This window comes from Tympanuchus pallidicinctus, unplaced genomic scaffold (genome assembly GCF_026119805.1).
Source record: "Tympanuchus pallidicinctus isolate F22 unplaced genomic scaffold, pur_lepc_1.0 scaffold6, whole genome shotgun sequence".
Lineage (NCBI taxonomy): Eukaryota > Metazoa > Chordata > Aves > Galliformes > Phasianidae > Tympanuchus > Tympanuchus pallidicinctus.
The window spans coordinates 38004577-38018940 of NW_026294780.1; the positions used below are offsets into that span (position 1 = coordinate 38004577).

The following is a 14364-nucleotide window of genomic DNA, read 5'->3' on the forward strand; positions in this document are numbered from 1 at the left end:
ATATATAAGCATAGGTGCCTAAGTGCTCAGGAAGCTTCAGGGAATCTGAAGACTACTTAGATGATCAGGTGTAGGGTGACATGTTTAGACTTCTGTGTTGAAATGACATTCACTTACGAAAGTGAACATGACCTCTTGAATTCAGCTGAAGCTGACACCTACCTCTGAAATCCTATTTCTTACAAGTTTGTAGGCTAAGTAGTATCTAATGGGTATAAAATTTTGTAAATATGGATGTTACCTGTCATCATTTCACAATCAATTTTTTTTTTTTTTTTTTTTAAATACTAGAAAATAAACTATCCATTTCCACTAATGATTTTTGCCATCCTTTAGTTAGGTATGTTACTTGTTCCTTGTCCTGTTTACTTTAGTTTTCTTTGCATAATGCCTGCCGAACTTTTTTTTTTTTTTTAATTCTATTTTGGAAAAAGGCTACAGAAACATATACATTGATGGAAACAGCAGCTGATGGTAGTCACTTGCTTTTTACACTTTGTTACGTCAATTTGTATGTTACCTGTTTACATTCTACCAACCTTGGTACCGCAGTGTTATCTTTAGAATTTATCTTAATAAAACATAAGTAATACTGCTTACATGCAATTATATAAGCAATGCAGAATCTGAGATTTCTAAATCTACTTTCTTTTTCTTGATAGAATTTAATAAAACATCTTCCAGAGCAAGAACAACTGAATGCGTTGTCAAAGTTCAAGAATGAGTACAATAATTTGTCTGAGCCAGAGCAGTTTGGAGTTGTGGTGAGTTCTACTAGTGTTTCTTTTCTTTTCTTGCCTGAAAAACAATTTTATTATACTGATATAGAAGCATTACCAGCTTCTTCCTAAATGTGAAGAGGTTGCATATTAAGAGCAGACTGTAGTTGCTGCCTTTTAATTGGACTTTCAAGGGACATACGCATGGATGTGGAAGGCCTGATTGTTATGTCCTCTTTTGTTAAGAATGTAATTTAGTTAAGACTAAACAAACAGAAAAATTTTATTTTCTGTGGCACTGGGAGATAAGGAGCCATTTTTGGATTTCCATACTTAAAATTGTTTGACTTGACCTTTATTTGCAGTGATAAATCATTATCAATGATATTATTGTTATGAGTGAAATTTTCTGCATTTTGTGGTTTTCAGTGTGATAAGCAGCCAAGCTCCTTTGTGCTTCTCTCTCACTCCTCATCTGTAAAAGAACAGGGAGAGTAAGTACAATGAAAAGAAAGCTTACAGGTTGAGATAAAGAGAAAGAGATCACTCATCATTTACCACCATGAGCAAAACAAGGTAGAGAGATTAATGTTATTTATTGCCAACAGACAGACTAGAGTAGCAGGAACTAGAAGCAAACATCCCCCCCATCCAATTTCTTCTAATTCTTCTCCCTGGGTGCTGCAGGGGAATGGGAAATGATGAGAAATGGATGCTGCGGTCAATCCAGAATGCTTTGTCTCTGCTGTTCCTTCATGGTCGCTCTCTACCCTTCTCCAGCGTGGGTTTCTTCCCATGAGATGCTGTCCTTCCCAAAATAGACTGATGTGGGCTTCCCACAGACTGTAGCTCTTTAAGAACTGCCGCAACATGGGTCTGTACCGTGGGGGTTGTGCAGTACATCAGGAATGGACTTCTCAATCATGAATCCCCTTGGGTCTGAAACTTTTGTCAGATCGACTCCATGGCTGCAGCTCTGGTCTGGGGCTGCTCCTGTGGGAGCTCTCCATGGGTTGCGTCCTCTTTCAGGCCACATCTACCTTCTGCACTGTGGGCTGCTGTTGTACAGAATTTTTTTTCCTTTCTCAGTAGCTCTGCCCTGGCCAGTGATGGATTCCTTTTGGAACTGGCTGGAGCTGGCTCCAGTCTTACATGGGGCAGCTTCTGGGCTGCTCTCAAAGATGCTAATCTCTGCAGCGCCCCCTTGTGCCCTGCCCACAAACCTTCCCGTATAAACTTGATACACATTGATGTTTTTTCTTTCTATTCTCCATGTAAATGAGAATAAAATACCACTGATATCATCATGTTAAACTATTCTGTATCCTTCCTCCTATATTTTATAGTACGTGCAATCAAGAATTATTACAGTCACTTTTTCCATTCCCAGTGGGAAGATAAGTTTATAACATCTCCCAGGCTGACAAGAAAAGGAAACGTTGGTTCATTGGTGGTGGTTGATAAATATAGCTTTGGAATATCGTGTATATAGCCCATAATTCATAAATATTACAGATTTTGTCCTAACAAATACAGAGCAAGGCTATTTCTTTTCCCAGATGCACACATTCATATAGATCTCTGATTTTCCTTGTCCATTCGTCATGTTTCAAGCTAAGATGATCACTGTCAGCTTCATCCAGGAGGATTTCAATGAGAGGAAGTATTACTTTTAGATGTATCTCTGGATATGGGAAAAGGAGTATCATGTCATAACAATAGATACTTTTTGTTGGCAGTTATCTGTGTGAATATCAACTATTTGTACCTAAATTTTAGAACATCTGGAGTACAGGTACATTGTGGATTCCCTAAACTCCTTCTTTGACCTGGAATAATAATCTTCATGTTAAGAAAAACAATGTAATTAGAAGCCAGACGTACCAAGTTTGGTTTGGATTCTCAAACTGAAAATTTAAATAATAAATTTAGTGAAATTTAGTGAAACAGAAATTTCAGTAAAATTTCTGTATCTATATAAATTCTGATGGTAGAGGCTCATTTGATGTAAATTTTGCAGTATTTTCAGAGGAGTTGATTAATGACAAAATGGAGGGTAAAATGTTATTAGAGTGACCATGATACAGGTAAAAAACAAACAACAAAACACAAACAAAGCATGCCATCATCTTTTGGCATGAATGTGGCCCATGTAAACATTGAGATGACACACTGATGAGCATCATAGGCCAAGAGAAGGAAGCTAATAATGGGATATGTTAGAAAGACATTTTCTAGCTCAGGTTTTTTTGTTGTTGTTGTTGTTGTTGTTGTTGTTGTTGTTTTTGTGCCAAAGAAGCTAAGTCTTTCTGTTCTGGTCAGAATTGTACCCTTGACATGCGGAAATCAAACTCTATAGCCAGATTAAGGATATAGAGCAGATAAGTTTATTTCAGCGGTGCGCATATGCTGGGTGCAAGGGGGATAGATCCTCCTAATTTGCACAATGAGGAAAAAGCATAGAATCATAGAATCACCAAGGTTGGAAAAGACCTGAAAGATCATCCAGTCCAACCGTTCACCTATTCCCAATAGCTCCTATTAAACCATGTCCCTCAACACAACATCCAGCCTTTCCTTGAACACCCCCAGGCTCGGTGACTCCACCACCTCCCTGGGCAGTCCATTCCAGTGCCTGACCACCCTTTCTGAAAAGTAATACTTCCTCATGTCCAGCCTGAATCTCCCCTGCTGTAGCTTGAAACCATTCCCTCTGGTCCTATCACTAATGACACGAGAGAAGAGGCCGACCCCCGCTCACTACAACCTCCCTTCAGGAAGTTATAGAGAGCAATGAGGTCAGATATAAAAGATATAAGCAGATATAAGCTGAACTAATACATAATCAATTGTTTTTCCAGGAATTTGGATACATATTCATTACATTCCTGAGAGTCCATTAGCATGCAGACCCTCTACCCGTGTGCATGTGTAGTGGGTTGTGGGATGAAGAATCATAGTCTTCCTTGTGAAGGCTTGTGGTCTTCCTCGCTGCAGGCTTCTGACTTGCGGGAGGGGAAGCCCCCAAACTGGTTTTTGCTTGCCATCATCTAGATGATAGATTGACATCTAATCCTCTCACTGCCAGATGTCCTCAGGCTGTTCTCAAACTCTTATCCTTATGGCCTCCATCTCCCTCATTGTCCCAGACCCAGTGTCTGCTGTCCCCACTCTTCTAACAACCTCTACATATTTGCTTCTGTAAACTATCTCTAAATTCTCCTATCCTCAGTCCCTGTGAAACCCTTTTCTCATCTTTTACTGTGGGGCCTTTCTCTTGTCCTGTCCTTCGCCCTCATTCTGTAAACATTTTTTTTTTAATTTTTATTTTTTGTTTAATTTTTATGTAAACATGAAACTTTACTTTTTCTTAATAAATGTGGACATATTGTGTGTGTATATATATATATATGTATATAAAGAACTAGCATCTCTTCTAGCATTCAGCTTGCTACATGCTTCACTTTTGCTCAGTATTAAAAGTTCTTGGCTTCCTTTAAATTTGATATTAGAAAATTGAAAGGGTAGGCTGATTATGTAGCAGAGAAGTTCATACATATCAATGTTACTGAGAGAAATTCAAATGTCCTTTGCTGGAGCATGATGCTGCTCTCTGATAACCTTGTTACAAACCATGTCTGCCAGGATGATAGAGAAAAGCATGCATCTAAACTTGAGCAGCTTTGAGTCTTATGGAATTATAGAAAAATGCTAGTAGAGATGGATTTGTAGCAATAAATTTAACTACAGATTCATTTGGTTAATGTATAAACATCTGTTTGACCATGCCAAATAATTTCAACAGTAATATATTTGTAATTGATTTGTTGAAGAAACAGGACAATGACATGCTAGTTTATACATTTTCATTGAATTAGTAAAATTAAAAGTTAAGTAGCAAATGTTTTCTCCATTTTTATCAAGAATAACTACTGATTTTAAAAAAAGAAAAAAGACATTTAAAAGTTAATTCCACATAGGTTAAAGCTTGATTGGCTTTTTTTTTTTTTTTTTTTTAATGTTTTCAACCTAAGTCTACTGAGAAGTCTGCCTTTGGTTCTTTAAACATTCCAAATTTACTACAGTTAGGCATACTGACAGCAGTAGTGAATCTGAAATTTACAGTGAGTTAGTGTTTTCCAAGTGGTCAGGAGACCCTGCATCAGTTCTTATGGTTACCTGTCAGCATGAAAAGAGGACATTGCTTACTGGAGGCAAAAGCATGTTTAGTTTGCAATTTTTGCTGTCATTAGAATAACATAAATAATGAGAGCTAATTTGCATTTTAAAGACTAGTCTGATTTTAGTTGGTTCAGAAAATCTCCGGTATTATTGGAGTATTTATCAGAAATTATTTTAATACCATGTTATTTTCTCTGCAGTGTCCAGAGTGTCCACATTGTTGTACAACTATGCAGTTGCCTATCCCAAACAGTTTTGTCTGAAATGGTACTTTAGCTGACAACTTAAAACACGTCTGATTAATTATTAGTGAACCTTTCTGGTATCAAGATAGATCATCAGTAAGATCCAACTGTCTTCTACTTGTGTTTCTGAAAGGTGAATGTGCTCTTACATGTTTGTGTTATGTAGTTCAGTAACATTACATCTTTGACTGCTCCCCTTTCAACACTCACTATTTGAGGATTTTTTGCAAACAGGGATGAATTTTGAAATGCTCCTGCAAGTTAATTCAATTTTTTTTTTTAAGTTTTAAAGTAATCATTAATATAATTGCAGTGGGCAATTGCTTTCTTTTTGAAATGTGCTTGTATTCAAGTATGAATAAATTTGAAATGATCTGTTGTAGGACATTGATTGATTTGTACTGCTTGACAAAATGCATTATTGGTAGACATATTAACTGCTACTACTTAGATCTACCAAATGTTTTCTCAATCCCATCTAATGGGAAGAGCTAGAACAGTAGACCTATAGGTCAAGTTTTCTTGCATTTGTTTGTGGATTTTCTGTTTGAGTGAACAACCAGATACTCCCATTGAAGAACGCTAGTGTTTACTTCCCCTAGTTGTGCATAGAAACAAAAGAAGATTATTAGGCATAATTTTTCTAGTGTGCCACCTTCTGCGCATCTCCTAAAGCTTACTTCAGAGATGAAGCTACAAAAAAATACATTTGGATATGTTACTTTTTTCACACCTTAGAATGGTATCTTACACGTTTGATTTTTATCATCAAGATTCTCTAATCTACATCAAGCTCCCTTATATCTTTTATTTTGTCTGGGGAGCAGGCTGAGAACTCTCATTTGTTTCTTTAAGAACCGCTGTTGACACAAAGATAAATTGTTGCATTTCGTTTTTCGTTTTTCTTTTCGAGCAAGGAGAATTATAAATGAAATAGAATGCTTCCAATTTTATCTTTTATGTGAGCAGAGTCTTGTAGTCATATTTCTGAAAATTCAGATATGACATGTTAATTTATTCAAGGGAGAGACTAAACCACGTGCTTCTCAAGGAGCAGTCTAAATAGTGAATGAGCTGATAATCGCTACTTGTGTGATAATAAAATTTTTATAATGCAAACCCTGTTTTATCCTCCTGACCTTGAATTCAAAGTAAAGATTTGTTACTCTGAAAGAAACAGCTTGACACTTACTAAGATTCTGGCATGTTATGATTGTTAGAGTATTGTGGGTTTTATTTCAACTTGAGTTAATTAACTTTTGTTGTTGGCTTAACGACATTGAGGGCACGACTCTAAGCAGTTCAGGTTCTTCTTTATTTTTCTTTTTTTGTGTGTGTGTGGTGACTGTATGGGTCGCTTTTTTGATTTCTACAATTACCCTCTTCTTTTTAAGTTGTTTTGCACTTTTATGTTTTCTGTTCATTCAGCAGTAAGTGTAAAATAAATCCTTTACTACCCTTATCTTCTCTTCCAGACTGTAGGTTTTCTTTAGATAAACTACTTTATTTTTCTGTATGTTCTTTCACGTGCTTCAGAGTGCTGTTTCAGAACATAGATATTATCACATATTGCTGTGGAAGTTTTTGGAGGTTTTTTTTTATTATTATTTTATTTTTTACTTGCACACTTTCATGAACTATTTCATGAAAACTGTGTTAAATCTGCTCATTTATTAAGTGCTTTAACTTAGCTTTACAGTGTTATCTTAAGCTGATTTTGAATGTTGTATTTCAGTTATCAAGTGTTTCATAGAGTAGGGTTGTGCTTGCCAAAATTTAAATATTTAATTGCATATAGTTTTACTATAGTTCATATTTTGTACTGGGTTTGCTCAGTGTGACTAATTTTCTTGGAGGTTTCATTAATTCTGATTACTGGGTAATTTATTCTGTAAAACTCGAAAATGGTGGTCTGGGTTTTGTGTTTGAAAATAAGTAGTTGTATGAGTAGTCACATAGTATACTCTTATGAGACAAAACCTGTCTGAGAGGGATGTTATTTCAGCTATTTGGGCACCTATGTGGTTGGCTGTTTTCTGTTGTTATTTTTTTTAACAGATTGGCTGGAAGACTGTGTAGAGGAAATGGACCTGGGGGTATTGATTGATGTTCAGCTGAACGTGAGCCAGCAGTGTGCCCAGGTAGCCAAGAAGGCCAATGGCATCCTGGCCTGCATCAGGAACAGTGTTGCCAGCAGGAACAGGGCAGTGATTGTCCCCCTGTACTCAGCTCCGGTGAGGCCGCACCTCAAGTACTGTGTCCACTTTTGGGTTCCTCACTGCAAGAAAGACATTGAGGCCCTGGAGTTGGGTTCAAAGAAGGACAACAAAGCTGGTGAGGGGTCTGGAGCACAGGCCGTATGAGGAGTGGCTGAAGGAGCTGGGATTGTTCAGCCTGGAGAAGAGGAGGCTCAGGGGAGACCTCATTGCTCTCTATAACTACCTGAAGGAAGCTTGTAGTGAGGTGGGGGTCGGCCTCTTCTCTCGTGTAACTGGTGGTAGAACTAGAGGGAATGGCCTCAAGCTGCTCCAGGGGAGATTCAGGCTGGACGTTAGGAAATACTGCTTTTCTGAAAGAGTGGTCAGGCACTGGAATGGGCTGCCCAGAGAGATGGTGGAGTTACTGATGCTGGAGGTGTTCAAGGAATGTTTGGATGTTGTGTTGAGGGACGTTGAGGGACATGGTTTAGTGCGAACGATTGGTGATAGGTGGGTGGTTGGACTGGATGATCTTGTAGGTCTTTTCCAACCTTGGTGATTCTGTGATTCTGTGACTGATAATTTAACTGCACTGATCTGCCTAGTGGACTTTCATTGACAGACTATTGCCATACCACCGTTCAGGTCTTGCTGCTGAGTATAGGTGTGTGTTTGGCTTTCTTCTGTAACAAAATCCAGTGTGTGCCGTTAACAGGGATACTTTGCAGTTCAGAAATCCTTCTCCAGAGGCTTTTATTTTTATGTAGTTTTATATCTCCCTACAAGATTTTATTATATCCAAAGGTTACCATATAAACTGTGTTTGTTTTAATCTTTTGCACAAGGGATGATAATGATGCTGAACAAATGAGCTACTTAGCTAAAAATTATTAGGCATAAAAAGAAACTGAGTTCTTGAAGTGTACCGCTTAATTATCTTCCCACCGCATAAGCAGTGGAGGTTTTTTTGGTCATCACAGTCAGTAAGGGACTCAAACTATAGGCAAGGGTTTGAATATAATGAGGACAGGATAATTAAACTCAGATATCTTTAAAATATTTTCAGTGTATTTTGTAAAATGTAAATATCACCAAAAAGAAACTAGAGATGTATGGGTGTCAAACAATACTTTAGAATTTTTAGAAGGAAGTAGAATACATACTAAGTGGTGATTTATACCATTTTAAGAAGTTTTCTTTAAATAAGGATTGAGGCTAATGGAGTTAATTATTGAATTTTGGAAGTCGTTGTTACACATAAAGCTCTTTCTGGATTTCATTTTTTTTGTTTGTTTGGCAATTAATTAAAAAAAAACATTATTTACTTGACTCTGCTTTTTGTGCTGAAATGTGTTGCATATCTTTTTTTTTTTCTTCAAAAGGACTGTAAAAATGAATGAAGCATAGTTTTAAAGATTCTCCTGCATTGTTAGAGCAGTGTAAGTTTGTGTGACATAGAAGGGGAAGTTTTTCTGTAGAAAGAGTGCCATACTGTAACCTTGCGCACAATTTTGTTTTGTCTGAAATGCCTAATACATGACACTTCATGTTTGTTACTTCATATAAGAGTTGTTTTTCTTTTGCTTCTCGTCATCTTTACTTTTTTGATGATGCTAGAATTTTATGTCAGCCAGATCTAAAATAATTCCTCTTTTTTTCTTATTGAAGACAGTTTGGTATATGGTTTGTCTATATGTGTTGCTAATTATTTGTCTTAGTCCCCTTAAATTTCTGGACAAGTAACAATAATTGTCTATGTATTGTTTTCTCCATTCATGCTTACAGCAGCTTATTTCCTTTTGAATTTCGTTCTTCAAAACTTATCCTGTTCCATTTTCTTTAGAATGCATCTCACCCTACTGCATGAATAAACGCAGTAACTTATCCTAATGTAAGTTTAGTTAGCTTCTCATCTCCATCCCGATTACAGCATGACGGTTAATCTTTTCCTTCTATTCCACTGTTGGTGGTGAGATTATTGCTGGATTCAATCTTTCTCTGTTGTGTATTTTTTTTTTTCTAAATCTTTTTTTTTTTTTTTTTTTTTGTATTTTCTGTTTTCTTCTCACATTTGCTCATTAGAGAGTGAAAATTCCTTATTTTAAATGTGTGAAATTCTTAATTGTGTGAAAGACTGCTCTCTTCCAAAACTGCTTTGTACAAAGAACTGGTCCTGTTGGAATATGAAAAACTCCACCACTTCCTCCAAAGACCAAAGCCTACTAGCATTGACTGTACTTATTAGCCTTGTTGCTGAATCCTTTTACCAAACCAGACAGCTCCCCTTCCTCTTTTTTATTTCTTATAGTTCCATGAAATAGCTCCTTATGATTCCACAAAATGCAGTTATCTTTCAGAATTTTAAAAGTTTCTTGTTCTTACCTTATGTAATTACCTGCAGGTAATTATATTTTCTTTCTCTTCTAGTTATTCTATAGTCATCTTGAATTTCAGCGTCCTTTTTACTTCAGTGTTTTTGTCTGGATAACTCATCATACCTGTGGTGAACATACAACGTGCCCAATTACAACTAAGACAGAAATAAGCATATGTAGCTGTTTTAATTGTGTGGGTGATTATGTTTCCTGGTGTAAGTCTAAGGTTACTGTGTTGCTTCCAAGGTGCAACAGGGGCTTTCCATGGCACTATGTGGGCCAGTCTGACCTGGCTTCAGTTCCACTTGGAGTATGGTTTTGAGCTTGTTTAGCGTGGAGAAGGCTCCAGGGAGACCTTCCTGTGTCCTTCCAGTACTTGAAGAGAGCTTATAAGCAGAAAGGGAAGTGGCTTTTTTCCAAAGTCTAATAGTAATAGGACAAGAGAAATGGCCTTAAAGTAAAAGAGGGAATTTAGGTTAGACATTAGGAAGAAATTTTTTACTCAGTGGGAGGTGAGGCAAGGGATCAGGCTGCCTTCTCCCTGGAGGTGTTCAAGGCCAGGCTGGGGGAGGCCCTGGGCAGCCGGAGCTGCTGGATGGAGCTTAGAGACAAGTGAAGCCTCATCCACCTTTACCCATTCTATGTACGGATTTCCTTGCACTCCAGGCAGTTACACTGTTCCAGCATAAGCCCATTTTTGTTTCATCTAGGGACAACTTGCTTTTCTAATCTCTTGTTTAGGTCTTCTAAAGCTTCCATTTGGATACCAATTGAAGATGCCATTAAGTTTAGAAAAAAACACTTCACTTAGGTATCCTCGAGGGAAATTTGAAAGGAGAAACAATACCATGGGTAATCTTTCATGTAAAGAACAGGTAAAATGAAAGGATTTGGAGCGTGGGGGTACTATTAAACTTCACAAGAAAACAATTTTGGGATGACAAAATAAAGGAATAATATAGGTATGATAGGTATGTTGAGGCAAGCAAAACCAAAAAGTTTCTAGATGAACTGAATTATTGGGAAGCATGAATTGTAAAGGAGTTATTTATCACAAACTTTTAAGAACCTTCTTAGTAACATATATTGTAATTAAGCAGGAAGCCCATGTTAAATGCAATTCTAAGTCACTGTTAGCAGTTCTATAGGACTTTTTGGAAATAAGAAGAAAAAAAAGTAATGAAGATCACTTAACTCAAACACAGCATAATTAAGAATATGATCTAACAGTACAACAGTATTAATTTCGGGCAAGCAAATTTAGAGACTTTTGAGAAATAGTGTGAGAAAAGAAATAATAGGTGCTTATTTAAGGGGCTGCTGGAGAGTTGAAAAATAAACCATTGTTCATTATAATTGTTTTTAATAAAGCTATAATAGGAATGTGAGAGTCAGCAGTTGTTGAATGGTTTTTGAATTTTAAATATTCAGGCACTAAAGATTATCTTCTGTTATTATTCGTTTGGATTAATTAGATCTGAGTCTGAGGTGTTTATTTTTTCCTGTGATATTAAAATTGCGAGGGTCATGAAGCAGCTGATAAGAGCTTCTCATTGCTTCCTTGTCTGAAGTAAATTTTCTGAATTTTTTCCAAAGTTAAAGGAGGAATGCAAAAGAAAGGTTTGCAGTGAGTTGAAGCTTCTAAATTTCAGGCTTGCATTGAATAAATAGAAAGAAAATAACCCCTCTCATTGCAGGATCTAATTGAAAGAGAAAGGTGACTTTAATTTATAGAATCCTGATATAAAATGACTTTTTTACCTGCTCAGTCTCTTAGAGATTGAATTCACTTATATTTTATACCTCATTTCTTCTGAGCATTACCACATGTGTGTCCAAGCAGTTTGGCTAGGATTCTAATGTGCAGCATTGATGTTAAGGGACTTTCTCAACACCTAGGGTTGTTCTTGACTGATGGGAACAAGTTAGATTTGGGCAGCTCTTTTATATGCTGAGAAGCCATCAGTTGCCATGAGGTTGTCTTTATCTCAGAATCTCCTAACTTCAGCTTCTGTAAGTGTTAGCACAGGTCATGACCACTTTAGTAGCTTCTATAAATCTGCTCAGGAAGAAATGTGGGCTTAAAAAGAACTAATTCACTGACAGTTCTCTCTTTCGCTGTGGAGTAAACATCATCTTTGTAAGAATGATGGAATGGTAAATATGAAGCTGAGCATTTTGGATATGCTAACATAATTCACATTTCAAACATTAATTTTTGGGGGAGAGAATGAGTATGCAGTATGCTTTCTTTGTGTTGGAATCCATTCAGATTACTTTTCTTAGATATAAAAAGCTCTATTTATTTATTTATTTACTTATTTACTTATTACTTACTTACTTACTTACTTATTTTCTGTCATCACTGTTATTCTCATCTTGCAGCAGGGCTGTGTTCCCAGTGGTCAAACTAACTTTGAGCTTCATATTCAGGCACACTGCTTCATATTCTCAATTACAATAACTATCCGCTTTTATGTTGCCCTGTTGTTACTGACCCTTGAATAATTTCTTTTTTGCTGAGTTCCACTTTACTAATGAGCTTTCTGGAAGTTTAGGTTGCTTAATGACAGTGAAAGATATTTTAGGAACACCAGAGACTCAGGATTAACACGGCAGTGAATGCAAAGTCTGTAGTTATGGATATAGTTGTATTAAAGAATGATGTATTATGTCAGATGAGAAGTGAGATACAAATTGGATCTGTCATCATATCAGTCAGTAAACATACAGGAAACTGAAACATAGAAGCAGGGTTATGGCCTGTACAATTATGAACTTCTCTATTCACCACCGCTGAAACCTCAGCTACAATATTATATCTGGTTTGGAGGTTTGTTGTACATTAGTTATAGATGTGCAGACAAAAGCAGGGACTCCAGAGATGGCTAATGACTAAGTTTAGAAACAAAGGATATGAAGAAATATTGCTTGTAAGTTGTTAAAGCCAAGGCAGAATCTTTGCTTAAAATATGTGTAGGAAAACTGGAAAAAGGAAGGGAATAATATATTCTGAATAATGTTGGTTCTTAGAGCAGTATGTAATGGTTTATGTTTTTCAGGAAAGCGATGCAGGTTAGATGATGGGAAGATTTTTCTAACAGTGGGAATAATAAAACAGTGGAATTGATTTATTCTAGGTAGATTAGGTAGTCCTTATATAATCAGCTATCTCTTTGAGCAGGCAAGGCTAATGCACTATTTGCTAGCAGAGCTGATTGTTTCATAGAAAGGCAGAATGCTGTGAGTGGTCTCTGAAGGTTGTTTTCTTGCTTGTTTTCTACACTGACCAAAATGTCCATAGCACTTCTGTGGATAGAATCTAGCATTTAAACATTGCTATTAGTGTGATATCTTGTTTTTAAGGACGCCTTCCTAATGAAAATTAACACTTGAATCTATCACATCACAAATCTGTTATAGCCTAGCTAATAGCACGATTATCTGATCTCTCCTTTTACTAAGCAAGCCATCTGAAACAGCTCAAATGTGTGAGGTGGTTGGCTTTGTTTGTTTGTTTGTTTGTTTGTTTAAGAGGATGAATGCTAAGGAGTTGGTAACAAATATTTACCAAATTCATCTCCTTTGCAGTTTTATGCTGAAAATTCTTAAGACAAATGTTGGAAGGATTTGCTTTTTTTCTCAATAAATTTTTATTTGAGAGAAAGCTAAATCATGGTTTATTAAAATAGCTTATTGCTGGTGATGATGCAGGAAATCCATATAGATTTTATAGTTTTCTGTGAGGTCATGAATTCCTTTATTCCTTTTATTGATCCGTGTGTTGTTTTGAATATGAAGTCCTTCGTGTCCTTGGCCATCTTTTTTTTTTTTTCTATTGAAATCATTCAGGCAATAATAGTAACCAAAGCCATTCCAGTTCAGTTCTCATTAGTTTTTATATTGGTTTTAAATATTATTCAATGTTCTGAAAACAACTTTCCGAACCAGCTTTCACCCAACTATTTTTAACAATTCTGGGGATGATTAATTTCTAGATGACATTTTAAGGCTTTATCTATACTAATCAACTAAATGTCACCAGAGAATGCTATTGGTTATTGAAACTTAGTTGTCTGTAGTGCTAATTTGCTAGAAGAAACAATAATTCTAGGCATAGAATATTTTTTTAGTCTGTGCAGAATTCCCCAACAGTTCCTAGACAGTTCAGGAGTTGGCATGAACCAATATTTGTTAATTGCAAATTCAGAATATGATAGAGGCAGATTGTGTTTTTTTTTTTAAGACAAGTCATAACGGTTACAAAATACATCTTCCCTTTTTCATTACAGGGAAGACAGAGCAATACATAGCAGGGAATTTGGATACAAGCATATTGGTTTCAGCCGTTCAAAACTTGAGTGTCTAGCAGACATCGCTATATTTCCTGGGCTTGACATCTCAAGGCACTTTTGGAACTGTAGCAATGTTTGCTCCCATGTCAGGTGGCTCCAGATCTTTGCTCTCACCCTACCCAAGTTGTTTTGGCACATAGTTTATATAAATGAGTACCAAAGTACTCAGAACATAAGTGAATCTCCAAACAAATTACATGTTTTTATTACAGGGTAAGCTTTCTTTTTGCTTTAGCTGAGAAAGTTCTGTCCCCTGTAAACTCTCCATCAGCACACACCCGCTTTTCCCC

General features: G+C 36.5%; 2 protein-coding genes across 2 annotated transcripts in view; one reads left to right on the top strand and one right to left on the bottom strand.

Annotated features, from left to right (window-relative positions):
- The window catches only part of LOC128092112 (uncharacterized), a 392342-nt gene that overhangs the window by 129792 nt on the left and 248186 nt on the right, over positions 1–14364 (bottom strand). The window lies entirely within an intron of this gene.
- DIAPH3 (diaphanous related formin 3) overlaps positions 1–14364 on the top strand; it is a 228895-nt gene that overhangs the window by 97196 nt on the left and 117335 nt on the right. The window contains exon 21 of the mRNA XM_052705656.1: positions 663–764. Within this exon, the coding sequence (XP_052561616.1) occupies positions 663–764 (102 nt within the window). The remainder of the gene's footprint in view (positions 1–662; positions 765–14364) is intronic.